The 27,359-nt window shown below is 57.9% G+C and overlaps 4 protein-coding genes across 5 annotated transcripts; 3 read left to right on the top strand and 1 right to left on the bottom strand.

Moving 5' to 3' along the window:
* Window positions 1–606: 606 nt before the first annotated feature.
* On the bottom strand, window positions 607–12,424 carry UBQLN4 (ubiquilin 4). Of its 2 annotated transcripts, XM_082298873.1 has the most exons (11): window positions 12,245–12,424; window positions 10,086–10,237; window positions 7,566–7,771; window positions 6,978–7,240; window positions 5,645–5,803; window positions 4,752–4,977; window positions 4,236–4,375; window positions 3,711–3,794; window positions 2,995–3,110; window positions 2,203–2,380; window positions 607–1,793 (listed from the first exon to the last, which is right to left on the bottom strand). In XM_082298873.1, the coding sequence occupies exons 1-11, from the start codon at window positions 12,401–12,403 to the stop codon at window positions 1,641–1,643; spliced, it is 1,836 nt and encodes a 611-aa protein (XP_082154999.1). In that variant the 5' UTR covers window positions 12,404–12,424; the 3' UTR covers window positions 607–1,640. The 2 variants fall into 2 exon arrangements, with proteins under 2 accessions (XP_082154999.1, XP_082155000.1); XM_082298874.1 differs by lacking the exon at window positions 3,711–3,794.
* Window positions 12,425–12,837: 413 nt separating this feature from the next.
* Window positions 12,838–14,639, top strand: LAMTOR2 (late endosomal/lysosomal adaptor, MAPK and MTOR activator 2). Its single transcript, XM_082298878.1, has 4 exons — window positions 12,838–12,950; window positions 13,762–13,924; window positions 14,029–14,118; window positions 14,412–14,639. Exons 1-4 carry the CDS (start codon window positions 12,883–12,885, stop codon window positions 14,466–14,468), a joined length of 378 nt encoding a protein of 125 aa, XP_082155004.1. The 5' UTR covers window positions 12,838–12,882; the 3' UTR covers window positions 14,469–14,639.
* A 958-nt stretch (window positions 14,640–15,597) lies between these two features.
* Window positions 15,598–18,234, top strand: RAB25 (RAB25, member RAS oncogene family; the record flags this gene model as incomplete). Its single annotated transcript, XM_082298561.1, has 5 exons — window positions 15,598–15,637; window positions 16,542–16,737; window positions 16,869–17,062; window positions 17,223–17,303; window positions 18,104–18,234. The coding sequence occupies 5 exons, from the start codon at window positions 15,598–15,600 to the stop codon at window positions 18,232–18,234; spliced, it is 642 nt and encodes a 213-aa protein (XP_082154687.1).
* Window positions 18,235–19,563: 1,329 nt separating this feature from the next.
* Window positions 19,564–24,238, top strand: LOC309583128 (ras-related protein Rab-11A-like; the record flags this gene model as incomplete). Its single annotated transcript, XM_082298672.1, has 5 exons — window positions 19,564–19,603; window positions 23,251–23,446; window positions 23,522–23,715; window positions 23,795–23,875; window positions 24,099–24,238. The coding sequence occupies 5 exons, from the start codon at window positions 19,564–19,566 to the stop codon at window positions 24,236–24,238; spliced, it is 651 nt and encodes a 216-aa protein (XP_082154798.1).
* Window positions 24,239–27,359: the final 3,121 nt, after the last annotated feature.

Here is a 27,359-nt window from a genome sequence, read left to right as displayed (position 1 = left end):
CAATCCACACGTTTGTGCACAGCCTCCAGAAGAGGTTAATGCTGCTTTCTAAATCCTCCTCCAAGGGATTGCAGTCTCATTAGGATGCACACACAGAGGCAGGAGCGTTTCCAGCCCTGTGTTTTCTCCACCACCACCACCACCTACACTCTCAGCAACATGAACACCCATCGATCCCAGTTCCAGCTACGGAGCCAGCTGGGTGCAGCAGGTTTTACAGGTATGCAGCAAACCTGCTGTTCCCTCTCTGCCCAATCCTCCCACACTGAAAGAAACTTAAAACTATCAAATAACACTAACTCCCAGCTCTCAACAGTTCCAAGAGTTGCTAATTGCCAACTCTAGTTCAAAGGAAGCTTCCAAACCTGCACTTTAGGACCAGTGTTTGGGAAGTTTCAGCAGCATTCCTGAAGTGACAAAGGTTTCCTGGCCTCAAGGGAAGGCAGCGGGGCCAGGTGGGCAGGGAGCATAACACCCCCATATGGGCCTGAGCTGAGCACGGGGGACAGGACAGGACAGATTAATCCCAATAAGTGGGAACTGGCCCAGCTGAGCCAAGGCAGGCAAGGATGAGACAGGGATGCAGGGAGACAGATGGTTGTGCGCATTTATTTTCCTTTGATAAAAATGGTGTATGCAAATTACACAGCCATGGAGGCTCCTGGGAAATACCACCCTGCTGGTCCTGGGGAGTCTCTTGGAGAGTCAGAACATTCAAACACACCAGAATGGAAGGGGGGTGGAGGATGGATCTAAACTGGGAAGAACATGAACTTCAACATTTTCCAGTGAAGCAAAAGACTGTTAGCTTATTTTTCCATTTCTTTTTTAGTTTTCACACTTGTAGAAATGAGCCCACTGAGCACAGGAGTCAATGCCCCTGAAACCTCCAAACAGGAACTACATGGCTTGGGCAGAAACACACCTTCCAAACACCTTCCTCTTCACAGCACCTTCAACTCAAAGTCAAGAACAGCACACCTGGTTGCTGCAGACCCCTGGTCTCCGTTACACCACCCCCAGAGTGTAAAGAGGCCACACTTCAAATGCAGTTTTTGCACCCATTAACCCTCTACCACGAGATCGGAGGCACCTGTGAGTGAGGGACACGGGCTCGGTTCATCCCAGGAAACATTAAGACAAATGACATCAGAAATTCTCAGGTAATTTCAATTTTTCTTTTGATCCATTCTCAATAAGATGCTGAGAGAAATAACCAATCCCCAAACTTGGCTCAATTTTTTAAATATTTGCCTGAAAGGAGGGCTAGGGGAGGGAATCATGTACAGTTAAAATCAAGCTACTCAAAACACAATCATTCAGGTAAGTAACTAGAAGTATCGCCTCTACCATCTAGAGAAAGAGAGAAGAGTGTCTGAGACAGGGCATATTTAGGAAAAAATACACATCTGAAGTCTCTGTGGCCACGATGAGAACTGGAATCCACATACAAGCCAGTTAAAGAGCATTTCAACATGAAATCTTAACTTAGTAGGAAGGTCAGGGGTTAAGCTGTATCTTTTTGTTTTAAATACATGGACAGCTGTCAGATATGAAAATGATGGCGGGCTTTCCGGAAAGATCCCCTGTGCATGTGTATGGATGCATGTGCTGACGTCTGTGGGGCAGCAGGACAGAGTTTAGGAAGGCTGGGAGCCCAGCAGTCTCTCGATAGCTGCGTTGATGTCCCCACCAGTGGCGATGAGCGCCTGGAGATTGGCCTCACGGTTGATGAAGCCCATGGCATTCAGCTGCTCCAGCTGCTGTTGGAATCGCACTTCGGGACTCTGCACCTGTGAGGGGAAGGACAGAGACCCTGGAGTCAGAGAGCACAGACAGCATCCAACACGGGCAGTGCCAGCAGCCATGGCTGTGCAGGAACCCCGGGCTCGGCTTCAGGCTCGTGTGGGGACGGTCTCCACATCCCTCCGGGCTGTGGCACAGCAGCCACACCAGAGTCAGTCCTGACTGGGTCAGTACTGACAGTGGCAGCAGTGCAGGAAGAAGGATCCCAGCACATTGAGCTTAAACCTCTCAAAGAGTTCAACACCCCAAAGAGCCAGCCAGACCCCAACACCAAACCTGGCCTAGAGCACCACAGCCACAAGAGACTGTTGGGGACCACATTCCCTGAGTGGGGTGGGGTGGGGACCCCCCTGGAGACCTCCCTGCCTGTGCCAGCACCCGCTGGGTGTTACGTACTTGAGAGCTTCCTCCGGCCAGCAGCTGGATCATCTGCTGCATGAGCTGCTGATGAGGGTTACCACCCCCAGTTGGAGAGGCACTGGCCGGCGTTGAAGCGGAGGGAACGGGGTTCTCCGGGATTGTGCTTCCTCCTGTGGAGGACGGGGGCATCCGGGGCATGCCGAAGGAGCCGAGGCTGGAGAGGAAGGCAGGCCATGCTCAGGGTGACACTGGCATTCTGGGCACCCCCCCCAGAGTGGGCAGCAGGGCACCAGCAGGCTTGACTGGGCTGGCCCTCACTGAGGCCCTGCTACAGGGCAGCTCTGAAAACAGAACCGGCTGCGTCCCTGTCCTGGTCACACATGGCACTGGGAGTGAGCAGAGCTAACAAAAGCCTGCAGAGAACTGCTGTGATGGAGCATGACCCGTGGTGACAGTGAGCAGAGGGCTGCCAGTAGATCAGCCTGCCCCAGCACACCCACCCAGCCTTGTGTCTGTCCATCTCATACCGTTCTCCAGAGATAAAGTTCTTGAGTTCAGTCCACACTGAATGCAGCAAACAAAGGATGGGGGAGGGACCAAGTGCATTCCAAACCTTTTCTCCAAAACGAAAGGGTCAAGGACTTCCCAGTGAAGCACAAGCAAGCAGCAAGTGCTAATTAGCTTGCTCAGAGCAGGCACACACCTGCACAAGTCCCCATGACAGAGCACCCTAAGCAGATCTCCTGGATGAATCCACAGCCAGTTCTGCCTGCTGCTACTGGGTATGGCAGCTCTGCCTGCATGGCCCCGCTCCGGAGCACTCCATACCTTGGCACTAGTCCGGGGGCCTCCGTCTGCAGCGTCTGGAGTCCCTGCTGGATCTGGAGCAGGGCCTGCATGGCGCGAGGGTTGGTGAGGATGGACAGGGAGTCCGGGTTCTGCATCTGGGGACCAAGGCAGAGAGACACCACGGTACCAACCAGCGAGAGCTCAGGCAGACAGAGCTCCACCACTGTCACACCCGAGCCAGTGCCGAGCTGCGCCTCTTGCCTGCGGCCAGCGCTGGCCTTCATGTCTGGATCCTCCTCCAAGGCTCCAGACTGCAGGGCTCACCTGCAGGGACACTCACAGAGCTCACTCACATCAGGTTTCCTAAATGAACTGGGTGAATCAGATTAGAACTGGGGGCATATGCCTTTGGACTCTGATTTACCTGAGAACCAGCTGCTCTAGCACAATTAGCTGTGTAATTTTTGTAAATTCAACACAGCGAGAGACAGGGGTTCCAAGTATCTTAACAAGCCTGATCTGGAGTCCATCTTCCAGTAATTCAGATGAGTTAATTCAGACTACCTTGTCTAACCAAGTTCTTCCTCTTTGTCTCCCCTGTGCAACCCCCTTCCTTCCTCAGCCCAGCCACCCCAAGCCCACATGCTTCCTAGTGCACTTGACCAAGCAGCTGAGATCCTGCCTGTCCCATAGTGGGGGGAGAAGCTCTGGAGCCAGGGGCTGAGGGCAGCACAGGGCCAGCCAGAGGCCTTTACCTGCTGCAAGAAGACAGGGAGCTGAAGGCGGAGCTGTTCTTGAAGCTGTGGATTCCCAGCAAAGAGGGGGACATTTACCATGATCTAGCAAGAGACAGCACACGTAGGCAGGGTCAGAGGGTTGCTGCCACTTGCTGTTAAACCCTACGCAACTAAGCCATGAAGAACAGGTCAGTCATGCCCCTGACTCCCTCCCTGGGCTTTCAACACGCTCCCCTGCTAAGGGGGACCAAAATAGGACAGCTCAATTCCTGACAGCAGTGTTGAATTGGGGCCACTTGGCCATGGGCAAAGAGGAGGGCCATTCCCATGTTCCTCTGAGAGCCACCTCTTGTGTTAGGGGCTCTGCAAACACACAGGGCTCAGAGCTGGGGCTGCCTTCAGGCTATCGAGAAATACAGCCAAACTGTGTATTCACTGTGCTCCAGTGTCTGCAGAAGGAACCAGTCTGACCTCAGCAGCAGACTGACCTCACACTGGGTTCATGGCCTGCCCGACAACAGCAGACAACTGCAACACTTTTACCTGTGCTGCAAAGTCGGGGTTCTGGGCAAGAGTTTGCATCATGCTCCGCATGTAGGGGGCAGAGATCATATTCTGCATCAGCTGAGGGTTTTCCGAAATCTGCTGCAGGAGTCCTTGCATCTCTGGGCTGTTGAACATGCCTGCAAGAGGAAGGGAAGACAAAGGAAAACCCCTGATGAGCCTGAGCACCACGGCATTGCCTGAAATACAACGTGACAGGTGACAGCACTGCCTGTACTCCATCACCCCAGCCAGCAGCGAACATTGCTGTGGACAGCCATGGCAGTGCTCTGCTGGCCACTCTCCTGCTCTTGGGAGCTGCAGGGACAGCAGAGTTCCCAAAGGAACCGTGCAACAAGCGCATCAGAATAATTCATTTGTGTCTGCAAGTAGGCTAGACCCATTCCTCTGGAGAACAGCCACAGACAGGGCTCAAATGCCAGAGGGACTGGCTCTCCAAGGAAATCTGGGTGACCTGCTCAGCCAGCAGCACCCTCAGGCTCCTCCCTTACATACCAGCGCCGATGCTGGCAGCATTTAGCCCGAAGGGGTTGGATACAGTTGGGGTGCCCTGGGTGGTTGCCGAGCCTGTGCTCCCTTCACTGCTGGGCGCCTGACTCTGGGAAGCAGGGGGTGTGGGGCTCCAGGGGTTTGGCAATGGCTCTCTGTTCTCCGTCCGCAAAGGCTGAGAGCTTGAGCTGTCAGAATTCCCCGTCAAGGAAGAGAAAGGATTGTTGCCAAACTAGGGAGAAAAAAAAAAGAAACAGATGGAATCAGTTAGTCCCAGCAGACCAACCCCAGCACTGAGTGAGCCAGGGAACAGCCGATCATATTCAGCCAAGTCCAGAATTTGCTAAACCCGTGCCATGATCCGCCTCCTGAGAAATCTGCAATCCACAACACACCTCACTCAGAAAAAGACCAGGCTCAGGAGTGGCCACAGCCCCAGGTTCAGATCCCAAATGCAGGGCTTCAAAACACCTTTCAAAGCACCCGGACATACCAGCAGGTAATGCTGAACTGGAGTATGTCTGCACAGCCCTCTGCAGCCAGACCCATGCTCCCTCCTCCTGCACTACCAGCCAACTGGATCTGAGCCAGCTCCGTTCCAAAGGCGTCAGGCTCCAGCTAATCCAGGGAGCAGAGGGCTGTGCTAATGGTGACAGGGCCTGCCTGTCGGTCAGGGCTGGCATCCAGCCTTCTGGGGGACTGGAGGAGCCAGAGCAGGTCTCTCCTCCGACACCTCAACCCATGTCACGAGAGGCACTGTACCATGTTCTCCGGCCAGTGCCTGCACTGGAGTGGAGAGATGAAGAGCCACGCTCTAGGAAAACTGCCCCCCCAGCACAGGGGACAGAGAAGGACCCCCTTCCCACACTACACCCCACTCACAAGAACACAGCCAATACCTGCTCCCTGGCTGCACTAAACATGGGCTCCTGGATGTCCGTGTACATCCGGCGCAGGGCATTGTATCCTCCTGGAATGCTCTCGAGGTTACTCAAAGCACGGTCCTGGTTCCGCATCATCTCCTGCATCATGGCAGGGTTACGAGCCAATTCCATCGTCTGGGAGAAGAAGGAAAAGGTGGAAAGCTCAGGCCCACGTGCACCATGAAAGGCCAGAGTGAACCAAGAGCCTGGTCAGCAGCCAAGACCTGAAAGAGTTAAATCTCAGCTCCCAGGAGAAAGAAGATAACTAAACCCTATTCACAGGCAGAGAGCAGAGAGATCATTTATCCAAGCAAAGAGAGCCCAGGGATCCAGGCTCCTCCCCAGCCTTGCTCAGCTCTCTTCCTTCTCAGCCTCGGTTCAGCTCAATGAGACTGTTCTGTTCCTAAGCAGTATCAGGACATCCAAACATCCAACACCCATATGTTCCCACTCAGACTGGACAGACTACACACAACGACCGGGAAAGTGAATCCTTCCACCCTCTCCAGACTTTTGATGGGTCTCCCCTGCACAAAGAATATCCAGGTCTCATTTGAGGAACTGCTTAAGTACAGATTATTCACAATTTAGTCCTGCAGCTCTGGAATTTCATGTATGGCCGACACAGTTGAAAGCAGAATAGCCGAGAAGCAGATGGAAACTAGGCCCATTCAGCACAATCCTCCTGACAAGCCTTCCCAGGAAACAGCAGAGTCCTGTCAACGGCTATTAACACCCAGACTCTCACTGATCCCTTAGGCTTCCCTTCCAATGAACCTTTGGTCTTCCAGACAGCCAGTTCTCTGGACACAGGTCCTCTCTGTTCTGGGAACAATGAGAGCCCTCTGGGATCCCAGCCTACACTAGTGCTCCCCGCTGATACAGGTAGTGAAACACTCACTGTACAGCTCTGGAGTCTCCACCGTAATCTGTCAAGAGAACTAGAGAGAAACAAAGAGCTTTTGCAGTAGCTTCACTTCTCCAGCACTGCTTCTACTCCCATTCCTGAATCAGAACACAGCAGCCTTGTAGGCAGCATGCTAGGAAAATCCCAGCATCCTTTTTTTCCCAACACACCATGGATTCAATAGCTCTGAAAGTGAGGTAAGAGTTGCAAGCATGTGGGTTGAGTAATCAGTATTCACATAACTCAAGACCACCATCTGTTTGTGGGGAGCTCACAGCAGGAAGGAAGAGATCTCCAAAACCACTGCTCTGGCATTCCCACTCCACCTCTGCAGTGCAGACACTGATGTTGGTCCACAAAGACTCTCCTCAACACTCTTTACTGAGCCCTGGTGTGACTCACCTGCCTCATGAGCTCTGGGTTATTGAGCATGTGGCTTATCTCTGGATTTCGCTCCATGAGCTGCTGCATCTGGGGATTGGCCATGATCATCTGCCTCATGAGGTCAGGGTTAGACATCATGTTCTGCACCAAGGGATTCTCCATGATCTGGGAAAGCATCTCTGGGTTGGACATCAGCTGCCGCTGCATCTGCTGCTGGAGCTCCATGAAGTTGGCAGAGCCCATCCCAAGGTTGCCCAGCCCAGTGATGCCACCGAAGCCAGCTGGAGAGGGAACAACACATGGGAAGAGAGGCATGAGTCAGTAACTGTCAGCAACTGCAAAAAGAGGATGGGCTCATCAGCTGAACTGCATCCCCACAAATCCAGGGATATCCTGTGTTCCTACGGCAGCCAGCTCTGAGGAAGGACATCCCTACACGCACACTTCACTAAGGCTTGTGGCATTACCTTGAGCACAGACACAGAGCTGTGCCATGGGAGTGACTCATGCAAAGCCCACAGCAAGCAGATACAACAACAGGGGTCAAGAACCCCAGCTCCTTGGTGTAATCCCAGAAAATTCTTCCTTCTCCCAGCCCCCACTTACACAGGATGGATGCGGCACTGTTGGGGCCTCCATCTCCAGGACCTCCCACGGTCCCTGACCCGCTGCTCCGTCTGCTGCCACTCCCTGCGTCCGGACCAGCACTGCTGGATGTAGAGGGCTGAGATGAGGCAGCAGGAGAAGAAGGGTTTGCAGTGGGGGCAGAAGCAGCATTGGGGGCAGAAGCAGCAGATGTTGAATCTTGGACCCTGCAAAGGATCAAAAGTGTTAAACTCCTGGTACCAGGGAAGGGCAAGGGGAGTCCTCTGCGGGGGCACAAGATGTGCGCCCCACGCTGACTGGGCTCCCAGCACACCAGTCATCCTCACAGCAGCCAGCCCCAGCTTCCATCCCATCTCTGGCTGCACTGATCCACAGCTGTGCTCACAGATGCCTTCCATCTGCTGGAATCTGCCTCCCATCCTGATGCACTGCAGCCCCTGACATGTTGTCCTGGCCCACGCAGAGCCGCTGGACGGGTCTTACCCTGAGTTGTATCCAGCTCTTCCTTGAATCCCACTGAACTATTTACTGCAGCCATATCCTTGAGCAATGAGTGTGCTCCAAACAGGAGAATCCTTCTGCTGCTCCCACAGAAACCACAGGAGGTTACAGCAGGGCTAGTGGATGGGGTAAACAAGAATGTGCACTTCTGAATATTCCTATCAGTGCTTCTGGGGCAAAAAGAAGCACGAGCATTACTGTACAAAGAGAGAAACTGAGGCACGAGGCAGCCAGCACCTGTCTCACAAAGCTACGAACGTTTCTGGCCAGCTTGGCTCCAAATTCCCAGCTCTGCCACTGGCTGTACCTTGATGATACCTTGGAGGCTCCTATTCCAACACAAGTTGTCTGGAGCTTCTTTTAACACACCCACACAGACACTGTGCTGTAAGCCACCACGCAGCAGGTGCTGGACATCAGCTTCGCTGAACACACCAACCCAGGTTAGCACCTTGTGACCACAGTTACTCCTCAAGAGTGTTACAGGAATTTGAAAGAGAACATTTAAAGATTTTCTGAAGCCTCTGCAGTCACAACAGGGAGTCCTGGACTAGTGTTGAAGAGCTTTCATTAAATTAGACCACAAAATTCACTTTACTCACCTCAAATAACGCTATTATACCTCTGACAATAAGAACAATCATTTCCTGATTTTTTTTTTCCCAAACCAAGAATTATTCCTTTTCTCTATCTCCTTTCCTTTTTCAGTCTTCCAGAACTTGAAAAATCAACCCTGAAGGTCCCTGTCCACACTAACCCAACTGCTGCTGGAAACCAGTGGCCACTGAGAGAGGCAAAGAGTGGGGAAACAAAGCAAATGGGAAGCTGAACAAAAAAGGAAGAAGGAAGCTAGAGAAAGGGCACTTGGTTTCTCTCAGCCTCTTCTCACAGGAAGAGGCTGTAATGTCTTCAGTAAGCCCTTATCTAGGACTATGAGCAGGAGAAAAATGAGCAGCCCAGGACAGCTCTGATTCACCCTTTGAAATGGTTCACCAATACCACATTTACAGTGGAGACAGCAGAAACAGCATCAGGCTCTCAGGCTACCTGGAGAGGCAGAATGCAAGGAGAGGCTCCTGCAGAACCTGACAGTACACTTCCTTGTGTTTGTAAAAAAAACAGGTGGAAAAAATAAAAACGTGGAAAAAAAATCTTAATTAATGCAGCTCTCCCAGGAGACAGCAGAACTGCACAGAGACATAGCCCTGGAGCTCCCTGGGAGCTGGGGCACACTGCAGCTGGAGCCCGAGGCACAGCTGCGAAGGGCCTTTCAAGATCAATGAAATGTGGCTGCAACTAAAGCACAGCAGCTGTTCCCAAAACCCTTCCAGGCTCACCACCCCTCTGGAAAGTGCTGGGAAGAGCCAAACCCGCAGGACCCTGCAGTCAGTCCCGTGTCCCGTTCTCAGGCTGAGGTCTGTGCTGCACAAGCCACATGCCCACGGGGAACTGCCACGGGGTGCACCTGCAGCACCACGAGTGAACCCCCACACTGCCCCGTGCCCGTGGTTGCACAGCCCAAGCCTCTGAACACTCCCAACGTGGAGCATCCACTGTCTGCACTGGCAGACAGTGCAGCCTCCAGGGGCCACACAGGTGCCCCACAGGACTCTGCATGCTGTGTGCCCCCTGTGGCACCTCAGAGAGCCTGAGCAGGCTCAGAGCTGAGTATGTAGCAGGAGGTGACAGAAAACCCAGGTATTGGCTTCTACAGCAATACAAATTCACTGGGAAAGTAATTTCTTTCATCAGCAACTTTTGTTAGAACTTTTGCTGGTTTGCTAGAACCAGTATCCAATTCTCATGGGTTCTTCCAAGACACACATGGGTCATGTTAAAGGACCAGCCCCTCCAGGTACCTGCCATACACCATCACAGCCGTGTCATCCATGGACAGGTTAGTGACAAACCCCATTGCTGCGTGGCACAGCTGGGGGCAGGGAAAGCTCACCAGGATCATCACAATCAGTTATTCCCAACCCCCATTTGACCCCAGCCCCCCTGAAACCAAACTCTTACTTCTGCGGAGTCTTAATGACCAAGTGCACAGTGAGCCCATCTTTGATCCCATGTTGATTCAACGTGTCTCCATCCTTCAGGATCTTCCCAGCAAAGATCAGAACCAGCTGATCCTGTTTGGCTTTAAACCGTCTAGAAATCTCTTCTTTGAACTGAAAAACAAACAGAGCATTTTTCAGGCAAAGGATTGATACCAGTAACATAAAGCTCCAGGAATCACATCCACTCTGGGAACAGCACAAGGAACTGACAAGCCCTCAGAGCCCATGCAGGTACCACACAGTCACCAGTTGCTGATGATGTCTGAGGTGTTAAGGAAAACCAAACCAAAGCAAAGACAAGCTCTGAAATCACAAACTGTGGAGTAAATCTCAGAAAGAACAGAGCCATTCCCTCAGAAGAGCTGAAGGCTTCCAAAGCCAATTGTGCTTCAGGCCTAACCCAAACACACCGTTTATCCTGAATGACTGAGCTGGTTTCGTCTGCTCATTTGAGTTTTTTTCCTAAGGAAAGCCAAACTCTGATTTAATACAGGACAGAGCTCTATGGAAAAGGGAACAATCCTTTATCAGCCAATGGAAACAAACTAGGTCTTCTCCAATTCCTATTTCTGCAACTGAATTCCCTGTGAGCGTGCCACAGAGCATGGACACATCTTCCTTACTGTGTGGTGTTCTGGGATTTACACCTGCAAACAAGACTCTCACTGCTGGCCATGCTGGGGCATTCCCAAATTGCTTTGAAGGAAATAAAGCCTTGCACTTGGAATACACAAACTGTAGGGAATTCAGAGGGGAATACCAGGATGGAGAGTGAAACACACCTGTTCCAGAGCTCTCAGCCTTCGCACCAGAACTCTAAAAACAAGGCTGGGGACAGCACAGCCCTGGCCCCGGATCACCCTGACTGCATTCCTCCCCACGCAGCTCCGTGTCCCTCCCTGCCTGCATAGCTCTGTATCCCCTCCTGCACAGCTTTATGTCCCCACGCAGCTCCGTGCTCCCCCCCCCCACAGCTCTGTGCCCTCCCTGCACAAAGCCCTCACTCCACACCCCCTGTATCAATGGGCTCCCCAGAGCAGACCGGAAAGGAGCAGGAGTGCCACACGTGCACAGCCCCTGCCCACGCCATGAACTGCTGCCCAGAGATCCCTGCCAGGGCCTTCACACGCCGGCCTCGTGCCCTGCGCCCAACCAAAGCACACAGCCAGCCCAGCGCAGAGCCCATGACACCTTGTCCCAGTAGGCATCGCCACTTCCACAGTGCCAGGACCAGCCCTTGCCAATCCCAGCCTTTGCTAATCCCAGCCGTGGAGTCAGCCCTTGCCAATCCCAGCCCTCTCCAGCTCCCAAGCAGGTGCAGAGCCCCCCCAGCCCGCCCGTGGAAGGGCTGATCTTTCCTCTCCTCCACCTCATCCAACGCTGGCCCCAAACATCTGTCCGGCTCCTCTCCCCTCGCCCAGAAAATCTGCCTCCAGACAAGTCCAGATCTACCCCCAGGACCCCAGATGCCCTCCCCAGCAGCCCCCCACACACCTACGCGGCTCTGCCCACAATCCCAACACCTTTCCTACACATCCGCTCAGGGAACACTCTCCTTCCCTCTCCCACGCAGCCCATCCCACGGGCCAGGCCCCCAGACCCCACCCCGGTCCTTCACACCCCTCCCACTGCCACCACCCCCAAAGCCGCTCTCCGAGTCCCTCAACTATTGTGGTTTCGACACCTACGACCCCTCCCACAGGTGAGCCCCCCGGACCACCTCCCGCCCTCGGGACTGTTTCCCCTCCAAAGCCCTCCAGCACCTGCCCTCCTTCAGGTCTCCCCGCTCCCTCCCACCCTGGCTCCAGCAAGGCCCAAAGGCCCGGGGTGCCCCGAAAGGCCCGGGGTGCCCCCGAAGCCAGCCCCAGCCCTGATCCGGGTCTCCGAGAGGCCCCCCGGAACCTCTGACCGCCCCCCAGCCCAGAGCCCCCTTCCCCCGCTCCTCACGCCCGCCCGAAATTCCTCCCCGGCCCCAAACTCAGGTCCCTTCCCCAAAAACCCTCACCCCACTCCTCGATCACTCAGCACCGCCGGAGCAGCCGCCCCCGCCCCTCAACACCCGCCACAGCCCCCCCCAGGCCTCTCCGCCCCCCCCCCCCGGCCTGCCCCCGCCCCCACCTCGCGCACGGAGGCGCCGTCCGCGATGACGATCTCCTCCTTGTCCTTGGGGGTCTTCACGGTGACGCGGATGAGCGCCCCGCCGGGCCCTGCCTGGCCTTCCCCGCCGGGCCCGGGGCCGGGGCCGCCGCCGCCGCCGCCGCCACTCGGCTCCGCCATCTTCGTCGCCCGCCGCCAGCCCGGGCCACGGCCACAGAGAGCCGCGAGCGGCGCCACAGCACCTCCTCGGCCCGCGACAGCGCCCCCCGTCGGCCCGGAGGGACAGCGGCAGCGCCGGGGGCGGGGGGGGGCAGAGCGGGGCGGGGGCTCGCAGGGGCTCGCGAGGCAGAACGGGAGCGCAGAGAGGGTGCCAGAGCCTGGGGACGGGGGTGCTGCCCCACCGGTGCCCCCAATGCCCCCCCCTTTAGCGGGCTCCATCCCGGACCCCCGCGGTCACCGAGGGCCCATGCCTGCCCCGTGCCCCCTTTCTGCTGCCGAGGCCCCTCTGGAGTCGGGGCGCCCCCGGGTCCCCCTCCCACGGGGACGCCGGCCGGGCCCGGGCGGGACTACAGCCCCCGAGATGCTCCGGGCCCGGCGCGGCCCCGTGACGGCCCCGCCCGGCGCGGCCCCACCCCCGCCCCGCGGTCCCGGCGGCGGCCATGCTGCGGCCCAAGGCCCTGACGCAGGTGCTCAGCCAGGCCAACACCGGCGGCGTCCAGAGCACCCTGTGAGTGCGGGGCCCGGGCGGGGGGCGGCGGGCACCGGGCAGTCCCTGTTGGGGGTGCCGCCACTGCGGGGAGATGCTTTCCCTGCCCGGTGTTGTTTCCCTTGTACCTACCCCGGCAGATGCTGCCCCTGTCCCTGCCCCAGGGGATGCTGCCCCTGCCCGGAGATGCTGCCTACCATTCCCCCGTCCCTGCCCCTGTCCTTGCTCCTGCCCCAGACCCTGTCCCTGCTCCTGCCCCGGGCATGCTGCCCCTGCCCCTGCCTCGGGCATGCTGCCCCTGCCTCAGGGATGCTGCCTGCCCCTGTCCCTGCACTGGGGGATGCTCCCTGCTCCTGCCTGGGGAAGGTGAGGGGCTGCACCAGGGGCAGGCATGGGACTGAGGCCACACACACCCCCTGCACGGTGCTGGGCTACAGACGGTGCTGGGGCTGTGCACAGTGTGTGGGGCTGTGGCCTTGCACCGTTCCCGATGCCTGGTGCTGGGATGCCTCGTGCGCAGTGCCAGGGCCATGCACAGACCTGGGGCCATGCACAGTGTAGTGTTTGTCCAGCAGGCTCATGCCCAGCCTGTGGCAGGTCCCACTGCTTCAACAGACAGCCACGACAGCCTTGCACTGCCCTGCTCAGGCCTGGTGCCACTGCAGAGCTTTCTGGCTTTGAATCCCCCACCACCACCCCGCCAAAACGCCTGCAAAGTGAGGGTGTCTTGGGAACAGTGCTTGGGACTGGGTGTGAGGGTTTGCTCTACTCCTGGTACTGAAAGGGGGTCTGGTGTTAAAGGCATCAGTTTGCCCTACTGTGTCCTTCCCAGGCTGCTGAACAACGAGGGGTCCTTGCTTGCCTACTCGGGCTACGGGGACACTGATGCCAGGGTCACTGCAGCCATCGCCAGCAACATCTGGGTGGCCTATGACAAGAATGGGCACCAGGCGTTCAATGAGGACAACCTCAAATTTATCCTCATGGACTGTATGGTATGTGGGGCTGGGCCCTGCCCTGCCCTCCCTGGGGACCTGGCTGTGGTGCTGGGGGTCCAGGCCAAGCTGGGGTGTGACAGGTGCTGTTTCTCCCTGGGCAGGAGGGGCGAGTGGCCATCACACGGGTTGCAAACCTGCTGCTCTGCATGTATGCCAAGGAGACAGTTGGATTTGGGATGCTGAAGGCCAAGGTAATGCTGGTGGGGAGGTGGCCAGGGGGGCTGCAGGCCTGCATCCCTGCCTTGGTGCGGAAAAGAGCTGTTGAAGAGGATTGGGATGGAAGGGCTGGAGGAATCTGCCATGCCTGGGGCACTCTTTGCACCTTGCAGAGACTCCTCTGTCCCCCATGCCTGCCCAGGTGCCACATCACGCCTTTTTAAGGCTCTAAACTGAAATATAAATTACAATAAGCAAGTGGGCAGTGGGCACACAGGTTGCAAAACCCACCTGCGCATGCATGGCTCATGCCATTTTCTGCTTGCAGGCACAGGCGCTGGTCCAGTACCTGGAGGAGCCGCTCACGCAGGTGGCCGCATCGTGAGCAGGCAGCGGAGGGCTCCGAGGTGCCACTGGGCTCCAAAGCCATCACCGTCACCGCCGTGGCTTGGGTGTGAGTGGCCCCATGGGCATCCTGGAGCTCTAGTGTGGTCCTAAAAAATAAGGTGGGGGGAATACAAAAGCTGGGGGAATAAAAGTGTGTTTGATGCTTGTGTCCATTGCGTCTGTTGTTGCGGGAACTGAGGGGTAACACAACCTGGCTGGGCTGGGAGTTGGAGGTGCCCATTGCCCTGGGGAAAGACAAGAACCTGCAAGGGGCTGCTGTCAAAGAAGAGGGGTTACAACAGAGCCGAGCCCCTGCACAGCCCTGCTGGTCGCACTGGGATAGCTGGGGGTGGTGGGGGCTCCTTCCCGTCCCAGTTTCCCTGGCTTTCACACGATGGCAGCAGAGGCGAGGGAACATTCACGGCCGGCGGGAGCCGGGCTGAGCGGGGGTTCTGCTCCTGGCACAGCTGCCCTCGCTGCCATCACACCCCAGAGTGCCCTCCTCTGCCCTTGCTGCCCCGGTCTGCCTTTGCTGCCATCGCACCACACACTGTCCCGCTCTGCCCATGCTGCCCCGCTCTGCCATCGCTGCGCTCCGCTCGCCACGCTGCCCTCCCCGCCCGTGCCACCCTCACTGCGCACGCTGCTCGGGTTGCCCTCGCTGTTGTGTCTGCGCTGCCCCTGCCCACACTGCCCTCACACCCCACAGTGCCCTCGCACCCTTCCCTGACCACGCTGTCCGTGTTGCCCGTACTGTTCATGCTGTCCTCGCTGCCCCAGCCTACCCCGCACTCAGCATCAGGCCCTGGCTCCTCCTCCAGCCACCCCGTGACGGTCCCAGGGGTGACACTACCTGCCCAACCTGCGCTGCGACACCCAGTCCCACCCCTTGAGTCAACCGGCCGCGCTGTCGCCAACCCCGCCTGTGCCGCCGCCGCTGCCCCAGACCCTCCGCGGGACCCCCTTGGCTCCCGCTCGCTCCCCGACAGAGAGGAGCCTTCGGTCGCTCCGTCTCCTCCCTCGGCGCCTCCGGGAGCCCGGCCCGCCCCGCCATCTGCTCGAGGCTTGGCAGCGGGAAGGAGGAAACCCCGGGCGGCCCTGCGAGGGCAGGCGGCAGCCGGGGCGACATGGGCAGCGCCGAGGAGGATTATAACTTTGTCTTCAAGGGTGAGTCCTGCGCTCGATGCTACCCCCCTCTTCCCCAAAAGGAGTGGAGCAGAAAGCCAGGAGCTGCGGGGAGGGAACTAGGGTGCCTTTTCCGCTGAGCTGCTGTGTCCCGAGCTGGGACGTTGTTGACTCTCCCTGCAGCTGTGATGGGACACTGGGAGCTACACAGGGTCAGGGGACTGGGGAGCAGGCACCGACCACTGACAGCAGTGAGGCCAGGGCTGGTGAGCGGCACCAGGGTGCACAGAGGCCCGGGGAGATCCACACTCATCCCAAGGCTGCAGGTGTAGAGTGCCAGGCAAATTGCTGGTGTGGGATGGGGCTGTGAAAGCTGGGGCATGAGTGTGTGAGACATAAATGCCATAACCCCCGAGAGCAGTGGGCATTGAAAAGTCGTTTGCTGTGGTGACCTGGGTGGTGGCACATGCAGAGGACACGGGGGTCAAACCTGAGCTGGAGAAATGGGGGCACAGCCTCATACCTCCCATCCTGAGCTCTTTGGGCCCACCCGGTTTCTGCCAGGTGCTACTGGCTGGACTCTGCTGGAGCTCAGCGCTCCCTTTGGGCGAGTGGAGACAGACAGGCTCCGGTGTGCCACCCATTCTGGGTGCCCACTGCAGCAGGGTGACCCAGGACCCACCAACATCCTCACCCTGCTCCTGCTGCCCAGAGTGCAGTAGCCATGGCCCCCCTGAACAGCTCTGGGGCCGCACCAGCACTAGGGAGCACAGTTGGGCTGCCACGGGGACCCCCATTTGCTGAAGGAGTGACCACACCAGGGGTTAAACCCACACAGCTGCCCAGGCTCTGCAGCCTGCCTGGGGTCATCAGACAGCAAGCAATGCCCATGTAACCAGTGCTGGTAGCTGGGGCAGTCCAGTGGGATTTCTCCTTCCTTCCACAGTCGTCCTGATCGGGGAGTCTGGGGTGGGAAAAACAAACCTGCTCTCTCGTTTTACCCGCAACGAGTTCAACCACGACAGCCGCACCACCATCGGCGTGGAGTTCTCCACCCGCACAATCCTGGTGGGAGACGCCGTGGTGAAGGCTCAGATCTGGGACACTGCCGGACTGGAGCGGTACCGCGCCATCACCTCAGCGTAAGGATGGGAGGCCTGAAATCCGTGCTTCTCCTGGGACCTGGAGGGGAATGCTCTCATGGTTCAGCCCCATGGGTGAGGATGCTGGGGGGAGATCTGGAGCATGGAATGATGATGGGGTTGTGTCATAGGTATTACCGAGGGGCTGTGGGTGCCCTGGTCGTGTTTGACATCACCAAGCACCAGACGTACGATGTGGTGGACCGCTGGCTGAAGGAGCTGTACGACCATGCCGAGGCCAGCATCGTTGTCATGCTGGTGGGGAACAAGACTGACCTTGCACAGGCTCGGGAGGTGCCCATGGAGGAGGCAAAAATGTTTGCAGGTACAGGCTGGCACCCTGCCACAGGGCTGGGGGCTTGAGAACCTCCCCAACAGCGTGGACCTGCACCACTGCAGATACCTAAACATCTCTAAAGGTGCTCCGGATTGGAGCCACATCCTCACTGGGGTCTGCATCATCTCAGGGGCTCCTTTCCTTGCAGACAACAACGGGCTGCTGTTCGTTGAGACCTCGGCACTGGACTCCACCAATGTTGAGGAAGCATTTGAGACCATCCTGAAGGGTACGGGCACTGGCGCCGTGGTGCAGCAGGATCCCAGGGCATCACAGGGTAGCTTCCCAGGGACGCAGGGCTGGGCAGAAGATGTGCAGCACTTCTCTCCCTGCTCCACTTGAGCTATTTGGAGCTAGTTTCATGAGGTCTTTGGGGCTAGTTTTGGTGTTGTCTTTCTGGCTGGTTTGGTTTTCAGCCTTTGGTGCTGGGCGTTTCACTCCCCACACCCGCAGCTTTGTTCTCACGGCCCCTGGGCATCCCTGAAGCCCCGGGGGCTGCTTCTCCCCCGTAATCTCCAGTCTCCTTCCTGTTGTCCTGGGCTCATGACTTGATGTCTCCAGCATCCTGCCAAACCAGCCATGGGGACCTGGGGGGACAGGGATGGAGTCCAAGAGCAGCTCTCCAGGAATGGCAGCCAGCAGCATCCAGGCAGTGAAGTGTGCCATGCCGTGCTGAGCCATGCCAAGCTGTGCAGTGCTGTACCACACCATGCTGTGCCGTGCAGTGCTGTGCCGAACCAGCCTGGCCCAGTGAGCTGCCAGCCCCAGCACAGGGTGAAGCACTAATCCCAGGTTGGGCAAGAGGAAATTGCTTAAGCACAGGGTGTTCCTCATGCACCTCTCAGGGATGCACCCTGTGGGAGCTGCTCCCCTGTCACCCCTCAAGTCACCCCTCCCTGTGTAGAGGGGAAGGAGAGCCACTGGAATGCTGAGCTGTGGGCGAGCAGTGGGGGCTGCAGGCTTGAAGCTGTCCCTGCATCCCCAGGGGGTCGTGGCTGGCACACAGACCTCCTGGCACTTCTTTTGCAGAAATCTTCTACAAAGTGCAGAAGCAGAAGCAGAGGAGCAGCCAAAGCAACACGGTGTCACTTGCCAGCGAGAACCCCGCAAGCACGGCCCCGGCACAGGCGGAGAGGCGCCCGTGCTGCGTGGCCCTCTGAGCCCGCTGGGCACCCCGGGAAGCCCCCGGGGAACCCCACGGCCCCGGGACACACCAGTGGCATCCAGCACAGGCTGGTGTCACCCTGCCTGCAGTGACATCCCTGTCCTGGTGCAGTGGGGACCAACAGCCTGGACAGGAGCCAAATTCTGCCATAAACGGTGAGAAGCACCAGTTCCAGGAGCTCTTCTCTCTCTGTTTCATTTTTGCTGGGCCCTGATTAGCATCACCACTGTCACGCACCGTATCAGCCCTTGTGGACCTGCAGGGCAAAGAACCAGGACACCCCTGAGGCACCTCTGGGGAAGAAGCCAGGAGGTTCTGGGCAGGATCATGCCAGCAACGGGAGCTCTCTGATTGCCTCTGCCCCTGGGGTTGCTCCTGTAGGGCCATCCTGTGCCATGTGCTGAGGATGTGGCTGACCAACAGGTGTCTGTCCCACCAGGGACTGCTCTGGAGTTGAGCCAAGCCCTCAGGAGTGAAGTGGCAGCACTCAGCCCTTGGCTGTCTCATCCCTAGACATCTGTCCCATCCTTAGACATGGGGCAAGTGTGACAGCCAGACCAAGCAAAGGTGCCTGCTGTCTGCATGGCAGAACAGGGCTCGGCGCGGGGCCCAGTGCCGTGGGGCCGGGAGCAGCTCTGTGTCCAGCACGGGTGTGACGCAATCATTAAAGGACTTGTGAAATGCAGGTTTACTGAGCTGGAATTCCTGCGTGTTTGTGGTCAACGCCCTGGGTCCCCACCTTCATGATGTGCTGAAGATCGTGGCCTCCAAAGCAGCCCAGCAGGATGCCATGGCTCCCCTCTGCCCCCTCCCACCCTGATGCCATGTTCCCTCTGTGCCCACTCCCACCCTAAAGCCATGCTCCCGCTGTGCCCCTCCCCATGCAGCCTTTCCCAGTTTACGTGCCCTGTTTGAACTTTATCCGTTCAAATGATGACGCAGCCTCTGCCAGTTATCTGAAACCCCTCGGAAACGCGAGAATTCCTGCTGGATTCTCTGTGTTTTCACTCGCTTTCCCTTTGCACCACGCCAGACGTGCCAGCCCAGCTCCACGGTTCTGCGTGCAGCGCGTGGCCGTCACTGTCCTCCCCAGGAGCACACACAGGCAGTGGCCTGTCCCTGCCGCCATGCAGCATCCCTGCCCCCCTTACCTGGCCTAGGTGAGCACACCTGAGTGCTGACGGGCAGCCCCGGCCGCCAATGGGTGTGGAGCAGGAAAGGCTGTGGCCACCAATGGGTGGCGGGGGACAGCCCCTGCCAGGGCTGGATAAGGCCCGGAAATCCCAGTTGGCCCAGTGGGAGTGGGGCTGTGGTGCTGGGCGAGATGCGGGGCAAGGATGATGAGTACGATTATCTCTTCAAAGGTGGGTCTGCTGCCCGGCCACGCTGGCCGTGCCTGCAATGAGCTGTGCCCGGTCTCAGCCCGCTGCCGTCAGGGCTGGCTCGGGATGGGACTGGAGGCTGGGGCTTGTACTGGGATGTAACAGCCAGTTCCCACTTCTCCGGGCGGGACGGGACGGGGGGGGGGGGCTTGTTGTGGTGTTCCACTGTGCTGGGAAGGAGGGTGGATACTGGTGGTGCTGGGGTTGAGACGCTGCCATGGTCGGGGGGTTTGCTGGAGCTGGTCTGATGGTTTGGGGTCCGGTGCTCCTTACAGCAGCTCTTTACTGCTGCGGGAGGAGGCTGGAGCCCTGGCCTGAGCGCACGGCGTCCGGGGAGGGGTGGCTGTGGCCAGGGCAGGGTGCTGCTCCCGGGGCTGGTGGGGAAGGCTGGTCTGTGGGGCTCTGTGGGTGCCGTGTCGGCCCCTGAGCACCCGTGGGAGCACATCTGGGAGCTGAGGAATCAACCCCAGGAGAGAAAGCCGTGCTGCTCCCCGGCTGCGGTGGAGGGGAAGGATCCAGGGATCCGGGCATGTCCTTCCTGGTGCTGGTCGTGTATGAGCTCACTGCTGTGCACGGGGCGAGGGGGGGACAGGGACAGGCCCTTGAGGACCCGGCGTTGGCGTTTCTGGCTGTGGGAGCCCCGCATCCCCATGAAGCGCCCACATCCCTGCGCATGCCAGGCTCCCCTGCGGTCTGCTGTGGCCAAAGCAGGTGCTGGGGAAGCAAAGGGACATCTTGGCAATGCCACAGCCTCCTGAGCCATAAAATCCAGGGTGTGAGCTCACCAGTGGGCGGCTGTGAGTCAGCCTGCCCGAAGGGCCCCGAGTAATTCTAGCCACCGACACGATGTAATTCCAGCCAGCAACATGCTGGTAGCCCCTGGCTCCTTGCACACCTTCCCTGGCCACTGCCCAGGAAAATCCTCCTCTCTGAAGTTAGTCTGGGACCTGGTGTGGGGGAAACTCTGATGCTGAGCAGTGCCTCAAGTACGATGCCCAGCTGCTTTGTTCTGCGCTTCCTGCCCCATGCTGTGCCAGCAGCGTGGCTCTGAGAGGGCTTCAGCACATGGTCCTCCTGTGTCTATGCATCTCCTGTCATCCTACAGGAGCCAGGGCTGGGAGCAGCTCACCATAGCCTCTTCATTCCCCTCCTGGGTCTCATGGTGGTCTCTGGAGTTCTTGAAAAATAGGAGAACTCAGTTTTCAATGCAAGGGCAGCTCATCCCTCCCAAAGCAGGAGCAAAGTCGAAGGGGGATGCAGCGTCCAGGGGCATGGAGCTGGGCTAGTGCTGCCAGGTCCAACAGCTCTGCGAGCCCAGCCTCTCCCCGGAGAAAGGGAGATTGTCACAGCTGGAAGCAGCTTTATCCCAAGCTCCACTGAAATGGGAGCATCAGTTGTTGCAAAGCACAATGCACATTCCAGCTGTGCAAGGCCCTGGTACTGCTGGAGGGGCTCTGTGGCTGAGGAACAGCTCTGGGCATGGCTGCTTCTGGGACCCTTCCTTGGGGCCCTGTGTGGAGCTCTAGGCTGATTCCCTCCCTGCAGTGAGGCGTGGTGTGCCGAGGATGTTCACCAGTGCTTGCAAGATGTGTTCAGAGGCAGTGAGGACAGAATGTGCCAAATGCTTTTGTACCTGGGGTGGGGGATGCTGCTCCAGCTCCTCAAGCCATTGAAGCTCAGGGACATGGGGCTCATCACCCGCACAGGCTGCAGGACCCTGCACCACCCACCCTGCATCCCTGGTGTGGTCCAAAGCCCTCTGGAGCCTGCCATGGAGCAGGCACTGCCAGGATGGGGATTGTGGCAGTTGAGCTGGGGAAGCAGCAATTTCCTGTTGCTGGTAAACAACCGAGCTCATATCAAAACTTCGAGGCTCAGAAAGTGGTAATGAACCTGGCTCGCCACTGGCCTGCATTTCCTACCATCTTGTCCAGGCTGTTATGGTCCTCTCAGAGCTCTGTGTAGTGGGCAGCAGCTGAGAAGCCTCCCCAGCAGCTGGGCAAAGCAGGGGGGTTCTGCCCGTCTGCTCCACTCTGGTGAGACTCCCCTGCAAAGCTGCCTCCAGCTCGGGGGCCCCCCACCACAGGAAGGATGTGGAGCTCCTGGAACAAGTCGAGGAGGCCACAGAGATGTTTCAAGGGCTGGAGCCAGGCTGGGAGAGCTGGGGATATTCAGCCTGTAGAAGAAAAGGCTCCTTAGACCAGTGCCTAAATGGGCTTCAGGAGAGCTGGAGAGGGACTTTGGACAAGGGCCTGGAGTGACAGGACACAGGGAATGGCTTCCCACTGCCAGAGGGCAGGGATAGATGGGCTATTGGGAAGGAATTCTTGGCTGTGAGGGTGGGGAGACCCTGACACAGGTTGCCCAGAGAAGCTGTGACTGTCCCATACCTGGAAGTGTTCAAGGCCAGGTTGGATGGGGCTTGCAGCAACCTGGGAGAGTGGAACCAGGTGGTGGAACAAGATGGGCTTTACGGTCCCATCCACCCAAACCACCCTGTGATGCTGTGGAGGAGCTGCCCTTCCCTCATTCGCTGGCTGTCCTGACACAGCAATTGCCGGCGATGCTCTGGTGCCTTCCAGTTCCCCTCAGTGATCCTAGGGAGCTGTTCCACATCCTGCTGGGCTTCCTGGAGCCAGGCTGTTTGCTGGCTGCCCTACACTGAGGGTTTTGTCGACGGGGTGGCTGCACTGTTGGAGGCTCTGCACCATGCAAGGGAGCCATGTCTACGGGCTGGAGCTGGTGGGAAGGGGTTATCCAGGACATGGAGCAACATCCTTGCAGGATGGTGGCTGCTGAGCCTTGAGTGAGTGTAGCTGTGCCTTGCTGTAGCTCCTGCAGTGTGTGGTGTCCCAGTGGCCCCTTGCTGGTGCTGCTGTTCCTGAGTCCTCCCCACCATGGTCACTGGATGGCTGTGACCTCAGCCCTGCTGTGGAGACATGTCCCACAGGTGGGCAAAGTGAAGTGTCTGAGTACACCTGGGGAATGAACAGGGTCGGCAGCGGGGGAATTAAAAACAATTTAAAAAATAAACCCAAAAAGCTGTTGAGTCATAAACTCAACAAACTTGACTGGGGAGGTGTGTGATAAAGCTCCCCAGAGCCTGTTTCACCAGGTTTTACAGGAACCAACCAAATCTGGGACAGGCAGAAAATGCATTTAACCCACACCCAGGGACTTCCCAGCTCCTGGGCTGGACCAGCAGCAGTGGAGGAGGAGGAGGAGGATGCTGTCCTCAGGGCTGGAGGGCACACAGGGTTGGCAAGAGGAGCCCCAGCTCTGCCTGGCCTCTGGCCTGGCTCTCCCCACACAGGTCCTGCCCCTGGTTTTCTGCCCATTTTGGGTACATCAGTGCATATGGTGCTTTCCCATCCCCAGGGAAAGAAACTCCTGGCAACTTCCCAGTGACGGCAGGGATTTTCTCAAGGGGTATTTATAGGCAGCAGTGATGCTGCCGGGAGGAGTGGAGGCAGCTGGTCCTGCTCTGCTTTACCCCTCACCTGTCAGCTTCTCCTGGGTGAGAAGGAGATGGGGAGGGCAGATGGGGACACTCCCATCCCTGCCAGGCTGTGGGATGGGCAGCTTTCCTGGGTGGCTGGGGGAGCTGACACTGTATTTGTGCCCCCCAGTTGTGCTCATAGGGGACTCTGGGGTGGGGAAGAGCAACCTGCTCTCACGCTTCACCCGCAATGAGTTCAACCTGGAGAGCAAGAGTACCATCGGGGTGGAGTTTGCCACAAGGAGCATCCAGGTGGACAACAAGACAGTGAAGGCTCAGATCTGGGACACGGCTGGGCAGGAGCGGTACCGTGCCATCACCTCAGCGTGAGTTTCCTTGCTCCCAACCTGGGGCCCTTGCCTGGGGCCCTGCTGTGACCCTGTCCCCTCACTGTCCCCCAGGTACTACCGGGGGGCCGTGGGAGCTCTGCTCGTCTATGACATCGCCAAGTACCTGACGTACGAGAACGCGGAGCGCTGGCTGAAGGAGCTGCAGGACCACGCTGACGCCAACATTGTCATCATGCTGGTGGGCAACAAGAGCGACCTGCGGCACCTGCGGGCTGTGCCCACCGATGAGGCCAGGGGCTTCGCAGGTATCTTCCCCCACCCTGTCCAGCCCCATCCCATCTGGCTGGAGTTCATGACACCCACCTGAGCTCACTGTTCTTGCAGAGAAGAATGGGCTGTCCTTCCTTGAGACATCTGCTCTGGACTCCACCAATGTGGAGACTGCTTTCCACAACATCCTCTCGGGTAAGGGGCAACCAGGAAAGGGAGGGACAGGAATAGAGATGGCTTTGGACATTGTGTTCTCCCAGGACACCCCCTGGGTGGGTACTGGGTTGCAATCCTGCTCCCCTGGAGGGCGAGAGGTGGGCATTTGCACCCCTGGAGCTCTGTGTTTGTGGAAGGAGCAGATCCCCCACTGAAATACCTACCTAAAGAATTGATTTTTCACTTCTCTCTCTGCTGGCAGAGATCTACCGCATCGTGTCCCAGAGGCAGATCACTGGGCAGCCGGAGTCAGAGTTCGGCCCCTCCACCACCATCGAGCCCATCCGGGTGCTGCCCACGCAGCAGGAGGGTCGGCAAGCGCCCTGCTGCCAGAACATCTGAGCCCCCCACCTTGACCCCCCACCACCCAGCACACGGTGGCATCATATGTCTCACCCTCTACCTCTGCCCGCTGCAGCTCCCTGGGCAGTGCAGGCTGGTGGCTGCTTTTGTGTGCACCATCACACTGCCCATATGCTGCTTCGCCTGTGTTTATGTAGGACCAGCAAAAACGGGGGGGAGGCAAAGCATCAGGGTGTCTCCCCTCTCTCCCCAAGGTCGGGGACATGCCATCCCCTGTGTCCCTGCTCCCTTTAGCCCTGCAGGCACAGTCACTGGGTGACTGGGTGGCACTGAACAAGCCCGAACATGGTGAGTCCCTGTTTGGTGACGCCCTGTGTGCAGCCCCGTGGGGTGGGTGGGGAGGGGGACACTGGGTGCAGCCTTCTCCTGCCTGGTGAAACCAGCAGTGATGCAGATGGTTGTGCCCAGCCCTGTCCCTGCGGCACCAAGAGCTGGGAGTGCCTCTGGGTGCTGCTGGGGCCATCCAGGGTGGGGGTAGGGGTGACACTGTTTTTGTGTTGTGACCCCCCCCCCCGCAGCATGACCCCAGCAAAGAGAAAAGCTGTGATTCTTCCATGGAAAGAGATGGGAGCAGGGGCTGGGGGGCCTTGGCCTTTGGGAAGCCCCAAGGAGGGGAAAAGGGGGGACCGGGGATTTGGGGGGCTGAGGGTTGAGGGCAGGGGTGAGGTGCTGAGGGTGGGCACGTGGTCCCTCTGCGCAGCTTCCCGTGTGGGAGCCGGTGTCAGCACTGGGGACCCCTCGGCTCCAGCTGTGAGGACCCCCTGGCATGGCTTGGCCCTTCCCTGCTCGAGTGTTTGGCCATCGTGGCTGGTGGCTGCATGGCCCAGCCTGGGGACAGGCCGCCACTGCATGGAGTGTCTGCTGCATCGGTGGGATGGCAGTGGCCTTGTCCCCTGCCTGGGGGACAGCAGCCACTCCCCAGGGTGGACATCACCCAGGATGCTGGGACAGACTGTGCTGAGCCCAGTGCTGCTGGCAGGGGTGATTGGCAGGTGTCAATCCAGAGGGGTGCAGGTGGGAAAGCCTGCCCCATTGACCCAGTGCTGGGAGCGTGGCCCCTGTCGCAGTGTGGGGTTTTGGGGGAATCTCTTTCTTTTCACAGCTGCCCGCAGTCACTGCATCTCACTTGGCTGTGCCAGTAGGATCTGGGCCAGGGTCTCCCCTTGGGGCACAATTTGTTGATGAAACAGAATTTGAGGCAAAATCCCCAAATAAAGCTGCTGTTGAGGCATTTTCTCTCTCTGTCAGGTCTTTCCTTGAGGCAGGAGCAGTGCCAGCCTCACATGGGGCAGCTGGGCAGCATCCACAGGCAATGAAGGGTGAGGAGGAGGAGGAGGATTGGGAGGAAGGTGTGAATGTAGCCTGGGCAGGAGGATGTCCTACTGGGAGGCCAGAGGGGAGAGCTTGAAATTCAGGATTAGAACAGGTTGGATCCTGCTGCTGGCACAGGGGCAGCTGAGGATGCACCGTATGGGTGCCCCTTTTTATCCACCCACAGTGCAGCCACCCTATCCCTGGCAGCACCTTAACCTTGGCTCCAGCCCTTGGCACTGTGTCCCTACGCCACGGCCCTGCCCCCTCCAGAGGCAGCCTAGTCCCTGAGCTGGCCAGCCCCATCCTCTCCCATACCCTGGGTCTGACCACAGCTGGGGGCTGTCCCCAGGTGAATGGTGACCATTGCCCCATGGACTGGGCTCTACCCCCATGCCCACCTCAGCTGGCAAAGCCCTGGCAACTTGCAGACCAGTTGGAGCTGCCAAGCACCACCTCCTCCCACACCATCTGCCCACACCAAAACACGGTGCCAAGAGGTGATGTCAGCCCCACTGGCTGGAGAGGTGGGCGTGCGGGGTACGGGTGCTGCTCCAAAGGGCTCCACAAAGGAACAGGGCTGAGCCAAGCGCTCCTTGGGGCTCACTGCCATTGGATGTGCCATCAGCTTGGCACTGGCATGGACACATGGGATGATGAGTTCATTTAGACTCATGGAGACACTTTTGGGCTCGGCAACTCAGTTTTGTTCCAGCCTTTCCAGTTTTTAGATGTTTTCTGCTGGCATGAAGAAGTGGGAAGGGCAAAATGTGGCACAGGGTCGCCCATGGAGATGGGACCCGCTAGCACCAGGACTGGGAGAAGCAGCTTCCTCAGGAGGCTTATCATCTCACAAGTGCTTTAATGAACCCCAAGAAGTGCTGCCAAAAGCCTGGGACTGGTGGGAGGTCCAGGAGGGATGGCAGAGGGAGGTCCAGCCCCACTGCCCTGGAACTCAGCCCAGCAGGGCCTTGTTCCCAACCACTGCTCCCGGCCCTTCCTCAAGTGTGAACAGACACAAACCAGGAGCAGATACCAAATTTCTTAAGTAATAATACTTTAATAAAATTAAGTTCTTAATGTAATTTAGCACATTTAATACATTAACCCTTTCCCTTCTTTGTTTTCTACAAGTTGTGCAACATCATTATTTAATTTTCTTTTATTTTAATTTTTTTCCTTCTCCCATTATACTATATGCCTCAAAACTCAGACAACAAGCCTAACTCTACTTCTATGTTCGGTTATATCTCTCTCTCAGGCTTTTATTTTTGCGTCACGCCAGAGAGATGAAAATACCTGGATGGAACATGTGATCGGTTTCCAATAGTAACAATCCCAACTACAGGTTTCCTATGACGTTAAAAGAAAAGAGGGGAAAAAAAAAAAGCAAACACAAAATAATAGGGAATGGACTTTCAATGGAAGGGCCACAGAGTTGGCATGGCCGGCAATGGCCGGGCCACTCCGTGGCCAGCTGGCTCAGCACGAGGTGGGAGTACCATGGAGCAGGACCGTGTGACAGCGCCCCGATCCAAGGGAGAGCGGATACACACGAACTTGTACATCAGTCTGAAGCGAGGATGAGAGGAAGCCAACGTGGTGCTGTGCAAGCAAAGCCATGAAGGGCGCAGGAGGGCTGTGCTCCCCTGGGTGGGTATCAGTGAGATCAGCTGCTGCAGGGACCCCGTGGCTTGGGTTTCATTTTAGCACGTCTCATGTGGGAAATCCCACTGGAGCTGCTCTGCCAGAGTCCCAACGGTAGCAAGCTGGAGCCTGGATCTCTTTG

The sequence above is a fragment of the Coloeus monedula genome (assembly GCF_965178545.1).
Source record: "Coloeus monedula genome assembly, chromosome: 29".
NCBI classification, from domain to species: Eukaryota; Metazoa; Chordata; class Aves; order Passeriformes; family Corvidae; genus Coloeus; species Coloeus monedula.
Note: the sequence above shows the minus strand (reverse complement) of the source record. Positions and strands in the feature narration are given on the sequence as shown.

Bases quoted from the DNA above. Each gene is read 5' to 3' on its own strand.
- UBQLN4 (XM_082298873.1), bottom strand. From the start codon at position 12,403: ATGGCGGAGCCGAGTGGCGGCGGCGGCGGCGGCGGCCCCGGCCCCGGG. The intron at 4,376-4,751 runs GTATGTAAGGGA...TTCCTCTTGCAG, and splicing joins TGCTGCCAGCATCGGCGCTG to GCATGTTCAACAGCCCAGAG. The intron at 3,795-4,235 runs GTAAAAGTGTTG...GTCTCTTGCTAG, and splicing joins ACCCCGACTTTGCAGCACAG to ATCATGGTAAATGTCCCCCT.
- LAMTOR2 (XM_082298878.1), top strand. From the start codon at position 12,883: ATGCTGCGGCCCAAGGCCCTGACGCAGGTGCTCAGCCAGGCCAACACC. The intron at 12,951-13,761 runs GTGAGTGCGGGG...TGTCCTTCCCAG, and splicing joins GGCGGCGTCCAGAGCACCCT to GCTGCTGAACAACGAGGGGT. The intron at 13,925-14,028 runs GTATGTGGGGCT...CTCCCTGGGCAG, and splicing joins TTATCCTCATGGACTGTATG to GAGGGGCGAGTGGCCATCAC.